The 24,308-nt window shown below is 44.3% G+C and overlaps 1 protein-coding gene across 5 annotated transcripts in view; it reads right to left on the reverse strand.

Annotated features, from left to right (window-relative positions):
- The window catches only part of FARP2 (FERM, ARH/RhoGEF and pleckstrin domain protein 2), a 204,508-nt gene that overhangs the window by 177,443 nt on the left and 2,757 nt on the right, over positions 1 to 24,308 (reverse strand). For 2 of the 5 annotated variants that reach the window (XM_075068632.1, XM_075068629.1), the window contains exons 2-3: positions 17,200 to 17,281; positions 13,617 to 13,864 (exon numbers count right to left, since the gene is read on the reverse strand). In XM_075068632.1, the coding sequence (XP_074924733.1) occupies positions 13,617 to 13,814 (198 nt within the window). In that variant the 5' untranslated portion in view covers positions 13,815 to 13,864; positions 17,200 to 17,281. Of the gene's footprint in view, positions 1 to 13,616; positions 13,865 to 17,199; positions 17,282 to 21,920; positions 22,131 to 24,308 lie in introns of those variants that run through there. The other 3 variants (XR_012656392.1, XM_075068631.1, XM_075068630.1) reach the window with 2 other exon arrangements.

Raw genomic sequence — 24,308 nt, forward strand, 5'->3', positions numbered from 1 at the left:
ACACACCAAGCCCTCTGCTTGACTCCTTCAGCCCCCCATGACCCCTGCCTCTGGCACTTCCCCACATCCCCATGCACCCCACCCCACATCCTTACTCTTGCACCCACCACAACCCCCCCCCAACCCTCAGCACCAAACAGGAGCTCTTGCACCGCCAACCTGCCCCCCCCCACACACACACACATTCCCATCTGCACCCCTCACACCAAATGGGAGCTGCCCAGGTAAGCACTCCACATCCAAACCTCCTGCCTCAACCCTGGACCCCCTCCTTCATTCTAACTCCTGGCCAGACCCTACACCCTAACCCTTAGCCTGCTCCTTCACCCCCAGCCCTGTGCTCAGTGCACTCCCACCCTCAGCTCAGTACAGAGAGAGGAAGAGAATGGGTCAGATCCAGAGAGAAGGTAGGTACCCACTGTATGTGGGCAGGGCTGGGACCCCAAACTGGCAGCGGGCTGAGCAGGTCCGGCAGCCAAGATCCAGGCCGGCAGGAGCTTGTGGATGGAACCCCTGAGCCGCTCAGCCCAGGGTCCTGGCTGCAGGCCCCGCTCAGCCCGCTGCCAGCCTAAGTGAACAGAACCCCAGAGCAGCAGCAGGCTGAGTGGGCCGGCACTGTAAGATCTACATTTTAATTTAAAAAGCTTCATTTAAAATTAAACATTTTGAAAACCTTGTTTATTTTACAATACAACAATAGTTTAGTTATATAAAATACACAGACTTATAGAGCGAGACCTTCTAAAAAAACATTAAAATGTATTACCGGCACTTGACACCTTAAATTAAAGTGAATAAACGAAGACTCAGCAGACCACTTCTGAAAGGCTGTCGACCTCTGCACTATACATGTTTAAGTGATTTATTTTTAAAAATTTTTCAGATGAATTTACAGCTATATCAGAAAATGAATGATTGTCTGGTTATTTCATTTACCAAAGGTAACTGAAGCAGATATTTATGAAGTCATTGGGAGGTGAACTAACTCCATTTCAACAGGTTAATCATTAATATTTGGACGATTTTCTTGCCATGCTGTAGTAGGGTGAGAACACCACCATCTAGACATTTAAATTGTTTTATTTAACTTAAACAATGACATTATATATTCTGGATTTTTTTTTCGTCAACAGCAAACAATATTTTAACAAAATAAGCAAATGAATTTTTGAATTTAGTTCAACGTTCAAGTTTTTTAAAATCAGGTTTGTATTTGTAATTGTTTTTAACTAAAATAGTTAAATGAAATATTTTTTAAAATAACAAAAAATTAAAATCAATGCTGTCAGCTAGGTCAACATGAGAAACTTAAAATATTGGCTTCTGCAGTTAACTCAGTCGTCTTCACCTTCATTTTCCTGTTTGTTCATAATCTGGAGAAGAAAAACAAGCTTTTCTGCTTTTTCAGGTCCCAAACAACTTCTCAATTTGAAAAGAATTAGTCCAAAAGAAGAAAATATTCTTTCTACACCAACAGAAGAAGCTACTACTGTTAAAAGTGAGATCATCATTTCAACAGTCCCTGAATCCAAGTGCTTAAGTGACTTCCACCAGCTTCAGCAATAAAACAGCTATTTCTCTGCATTTTGTTCAAGGCTATAGAAATAGGTTTCAGGGTATTCAGCATGTGTTCAACATTTCTCTTAAGCCCAATGTTGAGAACTTTGGCTGTGACAGTGTCATCTATTTTTTCATGATTTTGTTCACAAACAGTCATCAGATTAGGCCAATTATTGATATAGTGCTCAAAAACATTCCACTACTGAGATCCATCGCATGTCTCGTGGCAGAGTTAGCTTGGTTCCTCCCACTTTTTTCAGAGCAGCTGCTGCAAAGTGGTTGTTACAGAAGTATTTTGCAATTTCAAAACAACATTAGCCTTTATTTCTGGAACACTGAAGTCTTTGGCTAGGAGGTGCATCAAAAGAGCATTGCAACCGTATGTTATTAGCTTGGGATTCTCTTCACTCTCTTCTAAATAATTTCTTCTCATCTTGGATACCTTTGCAGCATTGTCTGTGACCAAGCTGCATAGCAGACATTTGAATTTTTTTTTCACAGTTTGTCATGGCTTTTACTGCTACTTCTTGTAAGTATTCTGCTGTCTGTCTGTCCATTTCCTGATGTATCAATTGTTTCTATAAGGAAGATATTCCCTTCTTCTGTTGTCACACATGCACATACAACAGGATCATTGTGGGCACTGCTCTACCCATCAAGACTCAGGTTAACAATTTCACCCTCCAGGCCTTTTGCACACTGCTCAATTTCTCTTTTAAATAAAAAAAAAAAAAAACTGATTTTTTTTTAAATAATTGATTTGTATCCACCCTGTTAACTTGAGTCTGTAAGACATAGACCAAGAGATGCAAATTTGCTACTATTAAAAAAAAAAAAAAAAAAAGTTATCAGTGGAGAAAACTGAAGTCAGATTCTATGCAGAAAGAAATTACGCATGATCTCCACCCAACTAATTACCAGTGGGAGCCGCGATCAGCTTACCCTGTGGACGTGGCAGGTAAACAAATGTGCCCGGCCCGCCAGGCTGCTTACCCTGGTGGGCCCCAAGTCAAAGGTTACTGATCCCTGGTTTATACCCATCCATGACAGTCCTCCAGTCATGTGAACTGCCCTGTCAAGTTTGTGTTATTCCAATCAAGTCATAGTTCCTTGATTATGTCAGGACTTCCAATTGTTCCTGCTTGTTTCCCAGGCTTCTTGCGTTCGTGTACTTGTACCTAAGATAAATAGCCGACTGCCCTACTTTCTCAGTAGTAATCAGTATGCTTCCCATCTTGTACCCTTCTCCTTGTGTTTCCTCCTGGTATTCCACTCCCTCACTTAACTCCGGGCTTAGGTCACCATCCCCTGGCAAACCTAGTTTAAAGCCCTCCTCACTAGATTAGCAAGCCTGCTTGCCAAGACGCTCTTCCTTTTCCTCATTAGGTGGATCCCATCTCTTCCTAGCAGTCCTTCCCAGAACAGCATCCCATGGTCAAAGAATCCAAAGCCCTCTCCCCGACAACACCTGCATAACCACGCATTCACCTCTACAATTCAACAGTCCGTATCTGGGCCTTTTCCTCCAACAGGGAGGATGTACAAGAACATGACTTGCGACTCAAACTCCTTTATCCTTCTTCCCAGAGCCACATAGTCTGCAGTGATCTGCTCAAGGTCATTCTTGGCAGTATCACTGGTGCCCACATGGAGAAGTAGGAAGGGGTAGCAGTTCAAGGTCTTGATCAGTCTTGGCAAACACTCCATCACATCCTGGATTCTAGCTCCAGGCAAGCAACACACTTCTTGAGTCTCCTGGTCTGGTCGGCAGATGGATGACTCCGTCCCCTTTAGGAGGGAGTCCCTGACCACTACAACCCATCTCCTTCTCTTGGGAATGGTGGTCATGGAACCCCCATCCTTAGGACAATGCATCCCGTGCCTTCCAGCTGACAGGGTCTCCTTCTGATATCTTCCCTCAGAGGGCTCTTCCAAATCCTTCTCCGCAGTAGTGCCTGTGCAGGGACCGTGAAAAACAGTTTTGCACCGCCATCTGCATTCGGAGTACATAGGTTCTCCTCTTTCTTTCTCTAGAGGTCACATGCTGCCAATATTCTTTCCTGCTCCACACTGCACTCTCTGAATCTTCAGCATGTTTTGCTTCCAGAACCAAACTCTGACTTCTATCCAGAACAATCTTCATTTTCTCTGGTGCAACGCAGGGTTGATACTTGGGCAACAAAAGTGATTAGGGGGTTGGGGCACATGACTTACAAGGATAAGCTGAGGGAACTGGGGTTATCTAGTCTGCAGAAGAGAAGAATGAGAGGAGATTTGATAGCAGCTTTCAACTACCTGAAGGGCGATTCCAAAGAAGATGGAGCTAGGCTGTTCTCAGTGGTGGCAGATGACAGAACAAGAAGCAATGGTCTCAAGTTGCAGTGGGGGAGATCTAGGTTGGATATTAGGAAACACTACTTCCCTAGGAGGGTGGTGAAGCAGTGGAATAAGTTACCTAGGGAGATGGTGGAATCTCCATCCTTAGAGGTTTTTAAGGTCCAGCTTGATAAAGCCTTAGCTGTGATGATTTAGTTAGTTTTGGCCCTGCTTTGACCAGGAGATTGGACTAGATGACCTCCTGATGTCTCTTCCAAACCTAATATTCTATGACATTAAGTGAGGAGTTACTGCACTACACCATTAGATTTAGGAAAAGTACATACAAAAAGTCATAAAATTAACAAGTACAGAAGCTCAAACACATAGAACATAATTTTCAGCATAACAAGAGACAACGTTTACACCGTTGTGTATTGCACTGCCTTGTCTCTTTATGCCAGCCATTATATTTTGTGCTGTGTATATTCAACTACCTTAAATCGGATGAGGTAAAATAAAAGTTATTTGACATGCTCCTACTTATCTGATTTCAAGTGGCTTCCCCACTATCTTCCTCACTCATACAAAAGAGCTCAAGTTACGCTGCAGATTCAAATGTCTTGGTTTCCAAGGCGTTTAAAGGCTCTACAGCAACTCCAGGAATCTAAAAGGCAGGCTAGCGAAAAAAGTCTAACTTCAGCTGAACTGGGAATTTAAATTCAGGTACAATCAAAAAGTGAGTGAACTGAACAAAGTTATAAGCTCAGGACTGAAATCAAGCACAATCCAGAGATAAGAGCACTCAAGTCTATATATCCAAGTTGCAGATACAAGCAGCTACATTTGTTTCAAAAATCTGACCGAGAAAAAAATATATTTGGTGATAAAATATAAATACAGAAGATAAATGACAGACATTTCTGGGTTTTCATTTGCCAAGCCTTTATTTCAAAAGCAAGGCCTTGTCCTAACTGAATAATATCCACCAGTTTGGTACCAAGTGTTTTGTAGTCTTGCCCCTCATACCAGGACATCATTTTTCTGACTTGTACTACTAGCAACCTCTTCCAATCTTGCACAACTGTGCCTGAATGCAACACACACCCGCAACAGCTAGAGGGTATGGCTTCTGAAACCCAAATGAATCCTCAATTTGGTGACAATTTGCCAATACGAATGATGCTACCAGCTGAAGAAGCAAGAGGATCCAGTGGAATTTCATTTCCTCAACTAAAAGTATTATATATAAAACTGCAGGGAGTATTTCTTCAGGAATGACAGACTTTTACTTGATATGCAACAAGGCCTTCCAAAACCACAGAAAAATCTGAAAAACTACTGTACACAATACAATTTTGCCTGCTTATACACCTGAACATTGACTGGATTGTATTTATAATCTGTAAAGATTAAATGTGTTCAAATTTTATTTAAAGTAAATTAGATCATCTCCTTTGAGAGGAACTGAAATAAACTCGGGTAGCCGTGTTAGTCTGGATCTGTAAAAGCAGCAAAGAGTCCTGTGGCACCTTATAGACATCTATAAGGTGCCACAGGACTCTTTGCTGCTTTTACAGATCCAGACTAACACGGCTACCCCTCTGAAACTAAACTCAGATAAGATACTTTGTGAGAACCACTTGAGTTTACCATTATTGTCCCTTTGGCAAACTCAAAACCAAAAAGCACAGAAATAAGGAATAAAGTCATATATACCCTCAAGTTCTTTAGCAAGTCAGTTCTACTAAGTCACCAAGTCAAACACAGACAACCTTAAGTCTGCCTTGTGCAGAATGCCAGAACAGCTAGGCTCCGCTCTATAATAAAGATATGCTTAAGAACTCAGAATGAGTCATTCCTAGAAATTATGGCCTGCTTTCTGTCTTAAGCTCCAAAAAGCTCACAAGCTCCTGTGTATGTAACTTCCAGTGACTGACTGAAAATCAGCAACCCGTGTTCTCAGCTGTATTGGTCTTACAAATCTTCTATTCCCTCTTCTCTCCTTAAAGAGCTGTAAGAAGTGAAGTCCAGACAGAAGTACAAATAATTCGTTCACTTAAGACCTCTCTTTTTGCATATATGTTTGATATCAATTACTGATCGACACGCAAAACACTCACTGAGATAGTTTGCTCTGATGAATTCTATTTTCCCCACTATCTCCCTCAATACATACACACATATAGACATCCTCTACTGTTAAGAGAGTTTAAAGACAAGCTCATGGGCATGTCCACTCATCATGAGTTTTCATCCGTTACGTGCAGCGTTCCTATTCAGCCCTCCACAACAGAGCTCTCGGCCCTAGATAATTCAAGTAGCATGAAAAGGTTTTGAATTGTCAAAGTTAGACTCAGGACTCTCAGTTTGTCAGACCACTCTGTTTTATTAGCACAGCGCTCTGCTAATAACATCCAGATAATGTGAGCACCATGCAAGACACAAACTATCTTATTTATAGAGATAAAAGGGCGAGCACTTAGCAAGATAACAAAGGAAGCAGAATTTGATAAGATATGCATGCTTAGCCCAGGTAAACTTATTTCCTTACTTAACTATTACCGATCTTCTGTTAATGTTTCGCCATTAGCACCCTTGTTTATGCCTAATGTTTCTTTTCCTGGCACCTGTATTTCAACATTTCTTATTTCTGCTTAAAAGGTACATACAACATTTCTTTAATCCATTCTTATTTTTACATATAATTCATTCTACTTTCACAGAATCAATAAGCCATGAGTCAGATAAAAAGGCTTTTTATCTGAAGCAGTTAGCTACAAATTCAACATTCCAGTCTCAGACTCAGTAACTTCTAGAGCCCAATGAAATTCTTTTTATTTTAAATTTTTGGGGAATTTTGTTGTATCCATCCCTCTCCAGGGGTCAGGTCCTCCCTCCAGAGGATGAGAGGCCCTGGAGAGCAAGCCCATCCCGCACTCATCCTGCAGCAGCAGCTCCTGTCCTGCAGGACTGGCCCCAGCCCCCTGCACAGCATTGCAACTTGGCCTGCAGGGTTGCAGTGCCAGCCACTCACTCACATCTGGCTCAGATAATCATGACAGGGCCAAACCTGAACAGCACTGCAAGCTTGCACACCAAATCACAATGCCCAGAGCCAGGCTCAGCCCCATGGTACAGGAGTCACAGACATCGTTTTAATAGCAGTACTTCACTTCATTTTGTGTTGTTTTGCACTTGTGAAAAACACAAACCGTTAGAACTAAACAGCTGGAAATTACTATGAAAACTCCTCACATGCACAAAGAGGGAGTAGGCAAGAGTCACATGCTATTAGCAATCTGATCCTAGAGAAGCTGCTCAGAGGCCTGATCTTCCCCTGTTCTCAGGACTGCTTTACAAAAGCAGCCACTCGTCTTGTTATTCCCTGACCCCTGTCTTCTCTAGCTGGCTGGTGCTAATGTCATTCCTTATTCATAGCCCTACACCACCCTGAGAAGCTAGGGAATTTCAAATACTTCTTCACAATCAGCAGTATGTGGCTGTTATTCTCTCCAGAAATCTGACACATTAATTTTTAAAGTGAAGAAGGAAAGGGGGGCTTTGTATTCAACTAATACAGCAGTCCAATAGGATGTCTGCTATGCTGTGACACTACTCAAACAGTCTACTCTACTTTTATTTATTATTTTTATTACCGTACTGCCTAGGAGCCCCACTCACAGACCAGGATTCCATTGTGCTAGGTGCTGTACAAACACTGAACAAAAAGACAGTGCCCACCCCAAGGAGCTTACAATCTAAGTGTAAGACAAGAGATAACAGATGGATACAGGGAGATAGTGAGAAAATATTAATAAGCATGCTAGGCAGTGGTCTCAACACATTAGCAGCCTAAAAATTGTCAAGTTTTTGGTAGACATCACAGCAAAGAAAAGTTGAGGAGGATAATGAGTTAGGTCCCATCTACACTGGCAAGTTTCTGCGCAGTAAAGCAACTTTCTGCATTGTAACTCCCGAGATGTACACACTGCCAAGCCACTTAGTATGCAGAAACTGTGCAGCTGTAGCTCTCAAGAAAACCAAGAGGCGTAGAGCTTTCTGCGCCAGGGCTACAGCGCTGCATGCCAGTGTAGACACAATGGCAATTACAGCACTGCAACTGGATTCTGGGAGGTGTCCCACAATGCCTGTTCTCACCTCTCTGGTCATCGGTTTGCATTTTACTGCCCTGTCCTCAGGTGACCAACCATCATCCTCACCCCATACAATCATTTGCAAATTTGAAAGTCCCTTTCCTGTTTGCTCAGTGATGCGTGCAGTGGTCTCAGCGCATCTTTGCGGGTGGCATGCCTGCTCCACACACCAGCCGATTCCCTACTTGGAGCAATGCAGAGCTGCTGGACCTCATCAACATTTGGAAAGAGGCGGCTGTGCAGTCCCAGCTGCGCTCCAGCCATAGGAATTAGATATCTATGGACAGATTTCACGATGCATGATAGAAAGTGGCCGTGACTGGGACACACTGCAGTGTTGGATAAAAGTGAAGGAGATGCGGAACTACCATCACAAGGGGAAGGAGGCAAACTGCCGCTCCGGTGCTGCGCCCACGAGCTGCCAGTTCTACAAAGAGCTGGACAAGATACTCGGTGGCAACCCCACCTCCACTGCGAAGGCCCCTGTGGATACTTCGTTGGCTCACATGCCAGACAAGAGTGGAGCAAGCCAGGAGGAGGAAATCTTGGACAAACAGGAGAGGAGGCCCCTGGTAAGTGGATCTGATTTTGGGAATTGCTGAAGAGATGTGTTGTGGGCAGGAGGGTTACAGAAATCAGGCTGGTCTCTCACTGCATTCCTATTCTGAGCAGCAGAACAGGCTGTTGACAGACTCACTCACTTCACAGGAATCTCTCTCAGAAATCTCCAGGAAACTCTCGAGGATATACTGGGCAATCTGCTGCAGCAGGTTCCTCAGCAGAGCTGCTTTATTTCTTGCCCCATTAACCGTAACTTTCACGCACCACTGTGCCGTCACGGGCGGTGGCGGGAGGGAAGAGAGACGCACACAGGCGAGCCACACAGGGCCCAAGATGGAAGCCACAGGCTTGGAGAAGACCCTCCTTTGAGTCCTTGCTCACCTCCAGCAGCGAGATATCTTCCATAATGATCACATCTTGTGGAAAGCGTGGGGACAGGAATGATTATCAAGCCCCCTGTACTGTGCTCGCTTTCCCCAAAAGCCAGGTGCCCAGTGTACAGCAGGGTCCAGGAAGAGTGATTCATCCTGCCCTTGCGGTTACTCACCATTTTGGGGGTCTTATGGCTCATGTGTGCTTGTCTGGGGTCAGCCAATTAGTGACAGGTGTAAGAGTACTGGCTGAGTTTTAAAGCACTGAATCAGTGTTGTCTGTGTTGCAAACAATACTGATTCTGTAAAATGTTGCATTTAAACTTCACAGAGATGACCTTGGGAGGGCCAGCCTCCCTTATCGGCAGCAGAACGGCTGCGCAGAATTAGAAAGCAGCTACAAAGAACTAAGGTGGACTTTCTCCATGAGGTTATGATGCACTCCACCGCTGAGAAACAGGAATTGAAGGAGTGGTGGGACAGCAAGAAGAGGGACCAAAAGAAGAACATGTCACACCAGAAAGAAGCCATGGAGCAGCACTTAAACATTATGGAGCACTAAGTGGACACACTGCAGGCAATACTAGCTCTTCAAACTGAGCAGCTCCGCACCCACTCTTCCCTGCAGCCACTGTCATAAAATTCCTTCCCATGCGCCCCCTCACACACACACCGCCAACACACTTAACCTCCTGGCTCCACTCTCTACCCTAGCATTCCACTCCTCCCTCCTCACAGTCCAGCAGTGTGAACTCCCACTACTCACTGCACTCAACACCCATACTTTACAGTTTGGCCCTGCTGAAGTACAGCACTCGCTGCATTGTACTCGAAAGGAGAAGGCTGAATATGATCCCTGGACATACACAGCTCTGTAGCCATTCCGGGACCCCTTCTCCTCTTGATACCTTCCCTTCCACCATTCCTGCTGATGAATTTTTTTGTTTTACTCTCTCCTCCAGTTATTTTCTTTTATAAAAGAATTGTGTTTGTCTGAAAGCAATCTTTATTCTATTTAGTGAAAGCAAAAAGAGCACTGCAAAGCAACATACAATTATATTAAGGTCCTTTCTTGCATCATGTGCACCAATCACCTCCTAGCATTACAAGCACTGCAATCCTGAGCATAGCAACAAATATTACTGGCTTTCGCTTCAAATTGCTGCCTCAAGGCATTCTTGATCCTTATGGCACTGCGCTGTGCCCCACTAATAGCCCTGGTCTCTGGCTGTTCAAACAATCTCCAGGCGCTAATCCTCTGCGGTTCAGCCCTGAGTGAAGCTTTCACAGAATCAAAGAATATCAGGGTTGGAAGGGACCTCAGGAGGTCATCTAGTCCAACCTCCTGCTTAAATCAAAGCAGGACCAATCTCCAGACGGATTTTTGCCCCAGATCCCTAAGTGGCTCCCTCAAGGATTGAACTCACAACCCTGGGTTTAGCAAGCCAATGCTCAAACCACTGAGCTATCCTCCCATCCCCCAAAATATTACCTTCTCTCCACAAATATTATGGAGCATCCAGCACGCAGCTATAAGCATAGGAATATTGTCATTGGCCATGTCCAGTTTCCCATACAGGTATCGCCAGCAGGCTTTTAAACAGCCAAATGCACACACAACAGTTATTCTGCACTTGCTGAGCCTGTTGAACTGCTTCTTGCTGCTGCCAATTTGCCCCGTGTACAGCTTCATAAGCCACAGCATTAAGGGGTAGGCGGGATCTCCAAGGATCACAATGGGCATTTCAACTTCCCCTACAGCAATGTTATGGTCCAGGAAGAAAGTCCCTGCTTGCAGCTTCCTAAACAGGCCAGCGTTCTGAAAGATGTATGCGTCACACATCTTTCTGGATCACCCTGCGTTAATGTCCATGAAACATCTACAGTGAGCCACAAGTGCCTAGAGAACCATTGAGAAATACCCCTTGCGATTAATATACTCAGTGGCTAGGTGGTCTGGTGCCAGAATTGGAATACACGTGCCATCTATCAACCCGCCACAGTTAGGGAAGCCCATTTGTGCAAAGCCATCCACAATATCATGCAGGTTGTCCAGAGTCATGGTCTTTCGCAGCAGGATGCGATTAATGGCCCTGCACACTTCCATCGACACGAGTCCAACAGTCAACTTTTCCACTCTGAACTGGTTAGCAACCGATTGGTAGCAGTCTGGAGTAGCCAACTTCCACAGTGCAATCGCCATGCACTTTTCCAATGACAGAGGAGCTCACATTCTAGTGTGCTTGTGGTGCAGGGCTTGAGTGCGTTCATCACACAGTTCCATTAATGTGGCTTTTCTCATGCGAAAGTTCTGCAGCCACTGTTCGTCATCCGAGATGTGCATCACAATGTGACCCTATGACTCAGTGCTTGTTTCCCGAGCCCAAAAGCAGAGTTCCACTGTGGTCAGCACCTCTGTGAAAGCCACAAGCAATCTCAGATCATAGCTACTATGTGTGGCAAGATCAACGTCACACTCCTCTTGACTTTTTAGAGCAAGGAGTAACTCCATTGCCATTTGTGACGTGTTGGGATGAGCAAGCAGCATACTGGTCAGCAGTTCGGGATCCATTCCTTCAGCCTGAAAGAGGCAGGGCAAACCACGGAAAGATGGTGCCAAATGCGTATGGAAGCACAGGGTTTGCTGGGATGCTAGACACAGCTCAGATGTGAGGACCTCCAGAATAGGACACCAACCCCTTTCTTCTCTGGGGTGAGAAAATAAGTCTAAGTAGGCACTGGAGATGGTGACCTACAGCTCTGGAGCAGTGCTCCTTCCTACTCTTCAGAAGTTCTTGAAGCCTGAATGGAGGCAGATAACGGAGGCCTCTTGGTCAACATAGCCCAGGAGCTTAGGATGGAATGTCACCTATCCAGGGCGCTCACAGAAAGGGACTGACCACAAGACTGAGATCTAGCTGCGTCCTCCCTTTCTATGTCCAAGGAGGCTTGCAAAGCCACTCCAGAAGAAACATTTTAGGCCAGCTTCTCTAGCTTTTTCAGTCTGTTGAGAGAAGGATCAACATATGGTACATTGCTCAGGAATATGTTCCTCTCCTAAACAAAATAGGCACCAAGAGTACCTGTCATTAAGTGGCACTGAAACCTCACGCAAGTGGAAAGATTCTAGCCTTAAACCTAGAACCTGACTAAAGTTTTAAAAAATTGCTGAATGTGCCAATGAACAACAAGACAAAACTACCTACCCCACACCTAACCCTTACCAACCACCTAGCTCAGGATGCAGCACAGGAGTCGGCACCACCATGTTGCATGACAGACACTTGACAAAATTACTACACTTAGTGACGGATGGATGGACGGACGGGGGGTGTTTATGTCATTCAATTTTTTGAAAAATTACCACAGACATGTTGCTGACCCCTGGTGCAACAAAACAGGCAGACACTGCAAGGATTCTGTCTTGCTGCCACAGGCAGTAAGAAGAAAATGAGGGATGATTTGGTCCACTCTGCTCTCTATGCCCGGGGTGGGAAGGCAAGAATACCCAGGGCTGCACCAATGCCCTTACAAACACTGTTGGCCAAAAGAAGCAGATCTTGCACACAAGGCACACGTACACCAACAGTAAAAATATCTGGACAATCACGCAAAGTACCAGTTTCTACATTTCTAAGTGAGGTCACTCTTCTTGATTTTTTTTCAGTAAAACTGGCTGAAGACTGCACAGCAATTTAAAGCTTTGTACCTTTGCTCCAAAAAAGAGTCAGGATTTTACTAATATAGAATAACCTGGACGTTGAGTGTACTTTAACTGAAATAGAAAGGCATCTTCTAACCCTATTATCTGTGAAATATTTTCAGTTTACTTTTTGGGTGGGGGAGGGGTGGAAGAGGGAGGAGAAAAGGAAAAGTAAAGAGAAGAAACAAATTATATTCCGTTGTTTCTACAGCAACCCCACAATTTTTAATTTTTAAAGGCTGCCTCGACTATTCAGCAACCATAATACTGACCCAGCTTCAAAGACCTAGATGCCAAGGCTAATCTTTCAGGGAACACTGTCAGATCACTGTGGAAAGGACACTCAAATTGCCAAGCTGTGTGGTTAGACGTCACAAATTCATTTGAGGAAGGTGCAAAAAATTGGACTTAAGAAAACAGATTTCAGGCTTTCCCACCTCCAAATCAAGAGAGCACTATGTCTTTAATCAGGAAATGAAAAATAATTATGCAAGATCTCCAAGACAGATATGAAAATATAAAACAAAGTGGTCACATCTGGATACCTGAAGCTCCAGCAATGCAAAAAACATTAACATTCGTAATTACTGTAGATTCCTGTGTATTAACCAACTCTCATAAGTGTGCCATCTTTGTGATATTTGTTCAGTGAAACAGAAGTTATTTTAAATACGTAATTCTGATACTAACATTTATGCTCCTTAAAAGAACCACATTTGCAGGTCTTAGACGAGCAAATGAGGTCTATTTACGAGTAAGCTGTTTGGTGACCTGCTCTATGATCTGAAGGAGGACCAGAGGCTTCTCTTCCCTTGCTTTGAGTCTTATATGAACATCCATTCCAGAAGTTCCCTTGAAATTTTGTCAGTTTATACACCAGTATATACAGTAAATTCTACATTACCTGAAACTAAACTTACCTGAAAACAGACTGAACCTCTTTCTTACCTCAACATCAAGTACTTCCACAGTGTTGTCCAACAGTTTTATTTTGATCGGTAGATCCCTCTCATGCATTTTGGCAGGTGTCATTGCCATAGAAAGGTTCTGGTCTGGCTCCAGCGTACTCACTCCAGTATTCTTCTGGACTCCCAAACGAGAACCAGGAGTCTGCAGTATTCTGTACGTTCCTTCTATCTCCCCCATTATTCAGCAACAATATACAAATATCTAAAGGGGAATGCAGAGAATAATGCCTAAGAAAAAAATAGATATTTTTCATTAAACAACATTTCAAAATGAAGATTCTACAAATGGAAAGCATAATTCTACATTTAAAAAAATTATACATGGAGTCCTCATGTACTTATTTGTTCAACTACGAAAATAATCAAATTATTTAAAAAAATAAAATTGATCAAAATGAGTTTGAAAAAGCCAACTACTGGGGAAGAAAAAAAATAAAAACAAAACAAAAACAAAAAAAGCAGTAACGAACCAAACACTCAATCAGAAATATGGACAGAAAACAGGAAACTATGGGCAGAGAACATGGGAGCAAGTAGTGAGAAGAAACTTGAACAGGGAATGACTAGCACCGAGTCTAAATTATTCCACCCAGTGCTGGTGGCAAGGAAGCCTCAAGATGTAGGCTTCTGCAACAGATAAACAGTTCCAGATTATTAGGGAGTCAGCATGCCAACCAGATTAAGTATGCAAAAATATCAGTTATTGTTGAAAATGTTACCATTCAATTAGCATACCCAATATGAAGTGCTCATCACTAATATTTTGTTTGAAAATATACCAAGAAGAAAAACTACACTTCTAGTGATGACATGCATCAAAAGGAAAAAAAACAAAACAAAAAAAACAAACAAACATGCTTTGTTCGTTGTTTGCACTCTGGCCCAGATCATCAAGACCAGATACTTTGTGCCCACTGCAGTTTGGGGAAAGGAACATGGAAAAGGTGACTTAGCATCACTTTTGGAGATCCTGTGGATTGAAGGAGTAACTTGGACAGTAGTTTTGTGTCTGCTCTAAACTGCACCATCTACAATAGGCCCAAGGGACAGTTTTAGCAACTAGGAATTGTTTAAGCACAAAGGACTAGCCATGCTCCCTTTTCCTCAGCCACATCCCCTGCACTAGAGGTTCCAGTGGGTGTGCGGATAGCAGATAGCACCGCAAGAGACAGTGTGATTTCCTCAATTTCACGTAAAACCTGCACAACCCTCAACTACACAGAAACCGTACTTTTAGCTCTCTCCATTCAGCTACCACATAAGAGAATATAAATTGAATGTTGGGCTTAATTTCTAATGTATTTGTTCTCTAATAAACATACTTTTTCTTTAAAAAATCATATCCATTTATTTCTAATGCACTCTTCACTATAGACAGAGTTTGAAAGCAAATCTACTTGTCTACATAATCTGGGCAAGTGGGAAGCTTGCACAGTAGAGTTAAGGGACATACATTCATACCCCCCCAAAAAGTTTTCATTAAAAAAACAAGTGGTCAGACCTTATGCAAAGACAGCCTTCAACGCAAATTGGTCAACTGTTGTCTTACTGAGCCTGTAGGCAGGCAGCTCCTATACCTCTCCTGCTCAAAGTGTGACAAGCAACAAGATTTAGGAGGGACAGTAGCAAAAAAACACCACCCACACCACAGCTGAAATTATTTGCCTACTACTGTTACCTAAAATTACTATCACTAAGATTAGAGAAAAATATGTTTCCCCATAGTTTACTCTGTGTGTGTGTGTGTGTGTGTGTGTGTGTGTGTACGTGTACACACGCATACACCGTTTTGTATTTATTTTCACACTATACCCTATTTCCCCTGCTTGTATGTTTATTTCCACATAGCAAGAGGAAGGAAAAAATCTTTAAAATAATAAGGTGTGGTTTTAAAAACCACAAAAATTGGCAGGAGGATTCAGGATGAAGTGCAACATCTGAAACTTAACTTTTTTTAAGTGACGGGATTGCAAAATGACATGTCCCTTTAAATTTAAATTAAATTAATGCTCTGATGTTTTCACTACTTCTATTCAGAACCTTGCAGGCAACTGTGAAACTGTCAAGAATCAAGTCAGTTTCATGCAACTACTTGAGAAAGCAATTATTACAAAAAGCAAAATATTACAGCATCCCTACTACATTAGACACTACCAAAAGGAGGCCGCCAGACAACTCTCCAATACCAAATTCTACAGGCCACTTCCCTCAGATCCCACTGAGGAATACACTAAGAAACTGGACCATCTACTCAGGACACTCCCTACACTAACACCAGAACAAATCAGCATACCCTTAGAGCCCCGACCAGGGTTATTCTATCTACTACCCAAGATCCACAAACCCGGAAATCCTGGACGCCCCATCATCTCGGGCATTGGCACTCTCACTGAGGGACTGTCTGGATATGTGGACTCTCTACTCAGACCCTATGCCGCCAGCACTCCCAGCTATCTCCGTGACACCACTGATTTCCTGAGGAAACTACAATGCATTGGTCACCTCCCAGAAAACACCATCCTAGCCACCATGGATGTAGAGGCTCTCTACACAAACATCCCACACACAGATGGAATACAAGCTGTCAGGAACAGTATCCCTGATGATGCCACAGCACAACTGGCTGCTGAGCTCTGTGCCTTTATACTCACACACAACTATTTCAAGTTTGATGACAATATATACCTCCAGATCAGTGGCACTGCTATGGGCACCCGCATGGCCCCACAATACGCCAATATTTTTATGGCTGACCTGGAACAACGCTTCCTCAGCTCTCGTCCACTCACGCCCCTTCTCTACCTACGCTACATTGATGACATCTTCATCATCTGGACCCATGGGAAGGAGACTCTAGAAAAATTCCACCACGATTTCAACAACTTCCACCCCACCATCAACCTCAGCCTGGACCAATCTACACGGGAGGTCCACTTTCTAGACACCACGGTGCAAATAAGTGATGGTCACATTAACACCACCCTATATCGAAAACCTACCGACCGCTATGCCTACCTTCATGCCTCCAGCTTCCATCCCGGGCACATCACACGATCCATTGTCTACAGCCAAGCACTGAGGTACAACCGCATCTGCTCTAACCCCTCAGACAGAGACCAACACCTACAAAATCTCCACCAAGCATTCTCAAAACTACAATACCCGCACGAGGAAATTAGGAAACAGATCAACAGAGCCAGACGTGTACCCAGAAGCCTCCTACTGCAAGACAAACCCAAGAAAGAAACCAACAGGACTCCACTGGCCATCACATACAGCCCCCAGCTAAAACCCCTCCAACGCATCATCAGGGATCTACAACCCATCCTGGACAATGATCCCACACTTTCACAGGTCTTGGGTGGCAGACAAATCCTTGCCCACAGACAACCTGCCAACCTGAAACGTATTCTCACCAGCAACTGCACACCGTACCATAGTAACTCTAGCTCAGGAACCAATCCATGCAACAAACCTCGATGCCAACTCTGCCCACATATCTACACCAGCGACACCATCACAGGACCTAACCAGATCAGCCATACCATCACTGGTTCATTCACCTGCACGTCCACCAATGTAATATACGCCATCATATGCCAGCAATGCCCCTCTGCTATGTACATCGGCCAAACTGGACAGTCACTACGGAAAAGGATAAATGGACACAAATCAGATATCAGGAATGGCAATATACAAAAACCTGTAGGAGAGCACTTCAACCTCCCTGGCCACACTATAGCAGACCTTAAGGTGGCCATCCTGCAGCAAAAAAACTTCAGGACCAGACTTCAAAGAGAAACTGCTGAGCTTCAGTTCATCTGCAAATTTGACACCATCAGCTCTGGACTAAACAAAGACTGTGAATGGCTTGCCAATTACAGAACCAGTTTCTCCTCCCTTGGTTTTCACACCTCTACTGCTAGAACAGGGCCTCACCCTCCCTGACTGAACTAACCTCGTTATCTCTAGCTTGCTTGCTAGCATATATATACCTGCCCCTGGAAATTTCCACTACCTGCGTCTGACGAAGTGGGTATTCACCCACGAAAGCTCACGCTCCAAAACGTCTGTTAGTCTATAAGGTGCCACAGGATTCTCTGCTGCTTTTACAGATCCAGACTAACACGGCTACCCCTCTGATACTATACAAATCTAGTATTAGACATGGTCCCTACCCTGAAGAGGAAATTATTAGCAGCAGTAGCAAGCACTTAGGTTATTCTCAGAGGAAAGAGACACAAACAAGGGAGATTGAGGAATGTCTCTTGTAGTGGAGACATCTCATCTTGCAGCAAAGAGGCTTGGGAGAAGGGGCATAACAGTGGAGACTCCTCCAACAACCTCTAACCTAGCAGGACCCAGAAGGGTCTGAAACAACTAATGAGACAGAAAACTCTTAATTTTTGCCAGCAGTTAGAAATTCAAATTTACAATATAGCTACGAGCTAAAAGCGCGCACGCACATGTGCACAAGTCTAGCCCCAGGCAAGATGTGGGATCAGCAGTGTGATAAAAATCCACTTTCCCAGCAGCTGGTAGCAGGGGAGCTGGACTTCTCACATGGGTGCTGCTTCTTAACACTAATGGGGAAGTAGTCTCTCTTCTCCTACCCCCAAATTTATCATTTATCTGAATTTGGATGTAAAGCTCTCTAGCTAACATGTATCTGGTACATTTTTCAATACCTAATTATAGTATCTAGGCACAAAATGACAGATGTAATACATCTGTCATTACCCATGACATAGTCTCAGGTTCCTCCTGACGCATGGTGATATATTTCCACAGTCAAGCACAGAATATAAACCCTGGACTTCAGAAAAGCAGACTGACTCCCTGGGGGAACTGATGGGCAGGATCCCCTGGGAGAACAACATGAAGGGGAAAGGTATCGCTGGCTGTATTTTAAAGAATCCTTATTGAGGTTGCAGGAACAAACCATCCCGATACATAGAAAAAATAGTAAATATGGCAGGCGACCAGCTTGGCTTAACAGTGAAATCCTCACTGATCTTGAACACAAAAAAGCAGCTTACAAGAAGTGGAAGATTGGACAAATGACTAGGGAGGAGTATAAAAATATTGCTCAGGAATGCAGGAGTGAAATCAGGAAGGCCAAATCACACTTCGAGTTACAGCTAGCAAGGGATATTAGGAGTAACAAGAAGGGTTTCTACAAGTACGTTAGCAACAAGGAGGTGGTCAAGGAAAGTGTGGGCCCCTTACTGAATGGGGGAGGCAACCTAGTGACAGAAAATGTGGAAAAAACTAATATACTCAATGCTTTTTTTGCCTCTTCACAAACAAGGTCAGCTCCCAGACTGTTGCACTGGGCAGCACAGTATGGGGAGGAGGGGACCAATCCTCTGTGAAGAAAGAAGTGGCTCAGGACTATTTAGAAAAACTGGACAAGCACAAGCCCATGGGGCCGGGTGCACTGCAACCAAGGGTGCTAAAGGAGTTGGCAGATGTGACCGTAGAGCCATTGGCCATTATCTTTGAAAACTCATGGCGATCAGGTAGGTCCTGGATGACTAGGAAAAGCTAATGTAGTGCCCATCTTTAAAAAAAGAGAAGGAGGAAGATCGGAGAACTACTGGCCAGTCAGCATCACCTCAGTCCCTACAAAAATCATGGAGCAGGTCCTCAAGGCATCAATTCTGAAGCACTTAGAGGAGAGGAAAGTGATCAGGAACAGTCAGTATGGATTCACCAAGGCCAGGTCATGCTTGACAACCTAATTGTCTTCTGCGACGAGATAACTGGCTCTCTGGATGAGGGGAAAGCAGTGGACGTGTTATTCCTTGACTTTAGCAAAGCTTTTGACACGGTCTCCCACAGTATTCTTGCCGGCAAGTTAAAGTATGGGCTGGATGAACGGACTATAAGGTGGATAGAAAGCTGGCTAGATCATTGGGTTCAATGGCTCCATATCTAGTTGGCAGCCAGTATCAAGTGGAGTGCCGCAAGGGTCAGTTTTGTTCAGTATCTTCATTAATGATCTGGAGGATGGCATGGATTGCACGCTTACCAAATTTGCAGATGACACTAAACTGGGAGGATAGAGATGCTGGAGGGCAGGGATAGGATACAGAGGGACCTAGACAAATTAGAGGATTGGGCCAAAAGTAATCTGATGAGGTTCAACAAGGACAAGTGCAGAGTCCTGTACTTAGGACAGAAGAATCTCATGCACTGCTACACACTAGGGAACGAGTGGCTAAGCAGCAGTTATGCAGAAAAGGAACTAGGGGTTACAGTGGACAAGATGCTGGATAGGAGTTAACAGCCTGTTGACTGTTGCCAAGAAGGCTAACAGCATTTTGGGCTGCATAAGTAGGGGCGCTGTCAACAGATCGAGGGACATGATCATTCCCCTCTATTCAGCATTGGTGAGGACTCATCTGGAGTAGTGTGTCCAGTTTTGGGCACCGCACTACAAGAAGGATGTGGAAAAATTGGAAAGAGTCCAGCGGAGGGCAACAAAAATGATTAGGGAGCTGGAGAACATGACTTATAAGGAGAGGCTGAGGGAACTGGGATTATTTAGCTTACAGAAGAGACAAGGGATTTGATAGCTGCTTTTAATTACCTGAAAGGGGGATGGATCTAAACCGTTTTCAGTGGTACCAGATGACAGAACAAGGAGTAATGGTCTCAGGTTATAGTGGGGGAATTTTAGGTTGGATATTACAGGAAACTTCTTCACTAGAAGGGTGGTGAAGCACTGGAATGGGTTACCTAGGAAAGTGGTGGAATCTCCTTCCTTAGAGGTTTTTAAGGTCAGGCTTGACAAAGGTCTGGCTGGGATGATTTAGCTGGGGACTGGTCCTGCTCTGAGCAGGGGGGTTGGACTAGATCGCCTTCTGAGGTCCCTTCCAACCCTGATATTCTATGACCTTCCAAATGCCCAGGCCAGGCTATAAAGAACTCATCCCTAGGTAAGCTCTCAGTCAGTTATAGGGCCCCTTCTTAGCACAAAAATCTTTGGAGTCACTGATGGAGATATGGTCAGCAAGGCTTTAGTCCATAAAGGACTTTATACATTAGAACTAAGACCCTGAATTGGAGTCACAATCTAACATAGCTGTCTGTGAGGCATGCAAAGTGCCAATATGACATAATCTAAGTTTCCCTAAAAAGTACCCCTTAGTCTGGAAATGGGCCACAGCTTGTCTTGGCCTGTATTCAGGCAGCATCCCCGACTAGTTATTATCAGGAAATTCACACTTAACTTTGGCCCTCATAACCATTTCAATAAGATCTAAAGATTGCAAGCCATTTTAAGGATCAGAGGGCAGATGCCTCGATAGGCGGGTGAAGTTACTACACTGAAGTTGCTACCTCAAAGAGTCCCCCTCTCCCTCCCTTACCCATTCCACTCAAAGTTTACTAGGATAAACCATATGCTTACTTTTATCAGGTAATGACAACCCATTGCCTCTGATGAGAAATATGTACGGCAGACTCATCCGCTAATCGGTAACACTGGAGGTGGTAATATCTCAGAGCCACTCCCAATGAAGACACTGAGAAGAATGGTGACGAATAAGAGCACAGGTGGCTGGTTCATGGGAATGAGTCCTGTTTTAGGGCTTCATTCCTGCAAGACCCACTCCCCCCCATCTGCATTATTTCTGCCAACAGAGTCCATTTTAATACAGCCAACCGCAACGTAATGCACATCAGAACAAAGAACATGGGCTATGCCTGCAAAATAGGAGTGTCTTGGAAACCAGTGAGTCAGAAAAGGACTTAGGAATCATGGATAACAACTTCAACATGAGTTCTCAGTGCAATGCTATGGCAAAGGACTAATGCAATAACCAGATATATATCAAGGGGAATATCAAGCAGAACTAGGGAAGTGAGCTTGCTTATGTACAAATCATTTGTAAGACTGCTACTAGAATCCTGCATCCAATTCTATGCCCACAATACAAGAAACATGTAGAAATACTGGAGAGAGTTCAAAGAAGGGCCACAAAGATGATTATAGGGCTGAAAAACAAACCTTATAATATGATGCTTAAGGAGCTCAAACTATTCAGCTTATTGGAGAGACAGTTGAGATGTGACTTGATCACTGTGTATAGGTAATCCCATGTGGAAAAGATATCTGATAGTGAGGGGATTTTCAATCTCCTAGACAAAGGCATAACAAGAGCCACTGGCTGGAAGCTGAAGTTATACACACACAACCTTGACATAAAACAGTTTCCTGGCAGTGTGTGGGATTAAGTTTTGGAACACAACTCACAAAGGGAGGTACTGGACCTACCATTGCTTGGAGCCTTTAAAACAAGATTAAATATCTTTCAAGAAGATGTGCTTTAATCCAGCTTCTGGGAAAAATTCTATCACCTGTCGGTGCAAGGTAGGCTGGAGGGCTGTGGTGGTACCTTCTGGCCTTGGAGTCTATGAATCCCCCTATTCAGTCCCTCCTTTCATGAGCCACAGAGAGAACAGGTAGCTCTGCATCACTCAGCATGCATGTAACACTTGCAGCTCCACGTTAAGACAGTGATTACAACCAAATTTCATACTTGGGGTACGTTTACACTACCCACCGGATCGGCAGGTAGTGATCGATCTATCAGGGATCAATTTATCATGGGTAGTGCAGACATGATAAATCGATCCCTGATTGGTGTCCCGTTGACTGCTGAACTCGAGCTCAGTGAGAGGCGAAAGCAAAGTCGATGGGGGAGCAGCGGCCATCGATCCCGCGCTGCGAGGACGTGAAGTGATTCTAAGTAGATCTAAGATATGCAACTTCAGCTATGAGAATAGCATAGCCGAAGTTGCGTATCTTAGATCGATCCCCCCCCAGTGTAGACCAGGCCTTCTGGGTTTCAGTCAGTTGCCTCCAGGGGTCAAGAAGGAATCAAGACAGAATTTTTTCTCTGATGCACAATTGGCCAGATATATTCTGGGATTTATTTATTTTATTTTTTTCACCTTCCACTGAGGCATCAGGCATTGATCACTGCTGAACATGGGACACCGGAGAGGGTGAACCATGTTCTGAGGGTGTATAAAGAATATTCTCTTAAATGCTTATCTGGTGTCTCTCTCTCACATGCTCAGGGTTCAACTGATTTACAGATTTAAGGTTATGAAGGAGTTTTCCCTCAGGTCAGATTGGCAGGGACCTTGAGAAGTTTGTCACCTTACTCCCCAGCATGGATCACCAGCTAGGATCATCAGGTCACATCCCATCTAATCTATTTCCTGACACTGCAGGGGCCCTCAGCACTAACAGCATCTCAGGGTACGTCTACACTGCACGATTATTTCGAATTAGCTTAAACCGATATTACAAAACAGATCTAATAAAATCGGTTTAGCGCGTCCACAGTGGGATCTGAAAGCGATTGTTTGCGTCCATGGTCCAAAGCTACCATCGATTTCAGGAGCGGTGCACTGTGGGTAGCTGTTCCTCAGCTATCCCATAGTTCCCACTTCCGTGTTGAGAGCACAGTGCCTGATGGGGCAGAAAACATTTCCCGGGTGGTGCTGGTACAGCCTCACCCTCCCTTTGTGAAGGCAGCAGACAACCCTTTGGCGCCTTTTTCGCGGAGTGCATTGAGCAAACGCCATAGCACAGCAATCTTTCCCTTTTTTTTCCACATGTGGGGGGGGAAATAAACTGAGGAGCTGTTCCCTGAACCACGCCAGACACTGTGTTTGAACCTACAGACATTGGAGCTCAGCCAAGAATGCAAATAATTTTCAGAGACTGCTGCGAACTGTGGATAGCTGGAGTCCTCAGTACCCCCTCCCTCCCTTCATGAGCGTCCATTTGAGTCTCTGGCTTCCGTTACGCTTGTCACGCAGCGCTGTGTACCTGGAGTTTTTTATTCAAACGCTTTGGCATTTCGTGTTCTGTAACGGAGCTGGTTACAACAGATTTGTCTCCCCATACAGCGATCAGACCTAGTATCTCCCGTACGGTCTATGCTGGAGCTCTTTTCGATTTCAGACTGCATCGCCAGCCTGCTGATCAGAGCTCCACGCTGGGCAAGCAGGAAATGTAATTCAAAAGTTTGCGGGGGCTTTCCTGTTTACCTGCCCGCTGCATCCGAGTTCAGATTGCTGTCCAGAGCGGTCAGTGCTGCACTCTGGGGATGCCGCCCGGAGACCAATACGTCATTTCCGTCCACACGAACCCTAATCCGAGTTATCGCTATCGAATTTAGCGCTACTCCTCTCGTTTGGGAGGAGTTCCGAAATCGATTTAAGGAGCCGTTTAACTCGATATTAATGACGACGTCATGTGAACGGATACAGCGTTAAATCGGTATAATCGGCCATTAACCGATTTAAAATCGCAGTGTAGACCTGGCCTCGTCTCTTCTCGTTTTCTGCTATGGAACACAACAATTCAGTCTTCTGAGGAATGAAATTTGGACTCAACACAGGAGTAACCAGGTGCAATTGATGGCCTGTGATATACAGGAGATCAGACTAGATCATCTAATGCTCCCTTCTAGCCTTAAACTGCATGTAATCGATTAAACCTTCCCTGTGGTTGCCATTAAGTTGCCTATGTTCCCTCTATTTTACCTTTTTCTCCCCTTCTCTAATCTGTCCTCTCTACTGCCCCAACATTTAAAGTGGGGGTTCCAGTACAACAATCAAATAAGTATCAGAGGGGTAGCTGTGT

This window comes from Chelonoidis abingdonii, chromosome 8 (genome assembly GCF_003597395.2).
Source record: "Chelonoidis abingdonii isolate Lonesome George chromosome 8, CheloAbing_2.0, whole genome shotgun sequence".
In the NCBI taxonomy this organism is placed as follows: domain Eukaryota; kingdom Metazoa; phylum Chordata; order Testudines; family Testudinidae; genus Chelonoidis; species Chelonoidis abingdonii.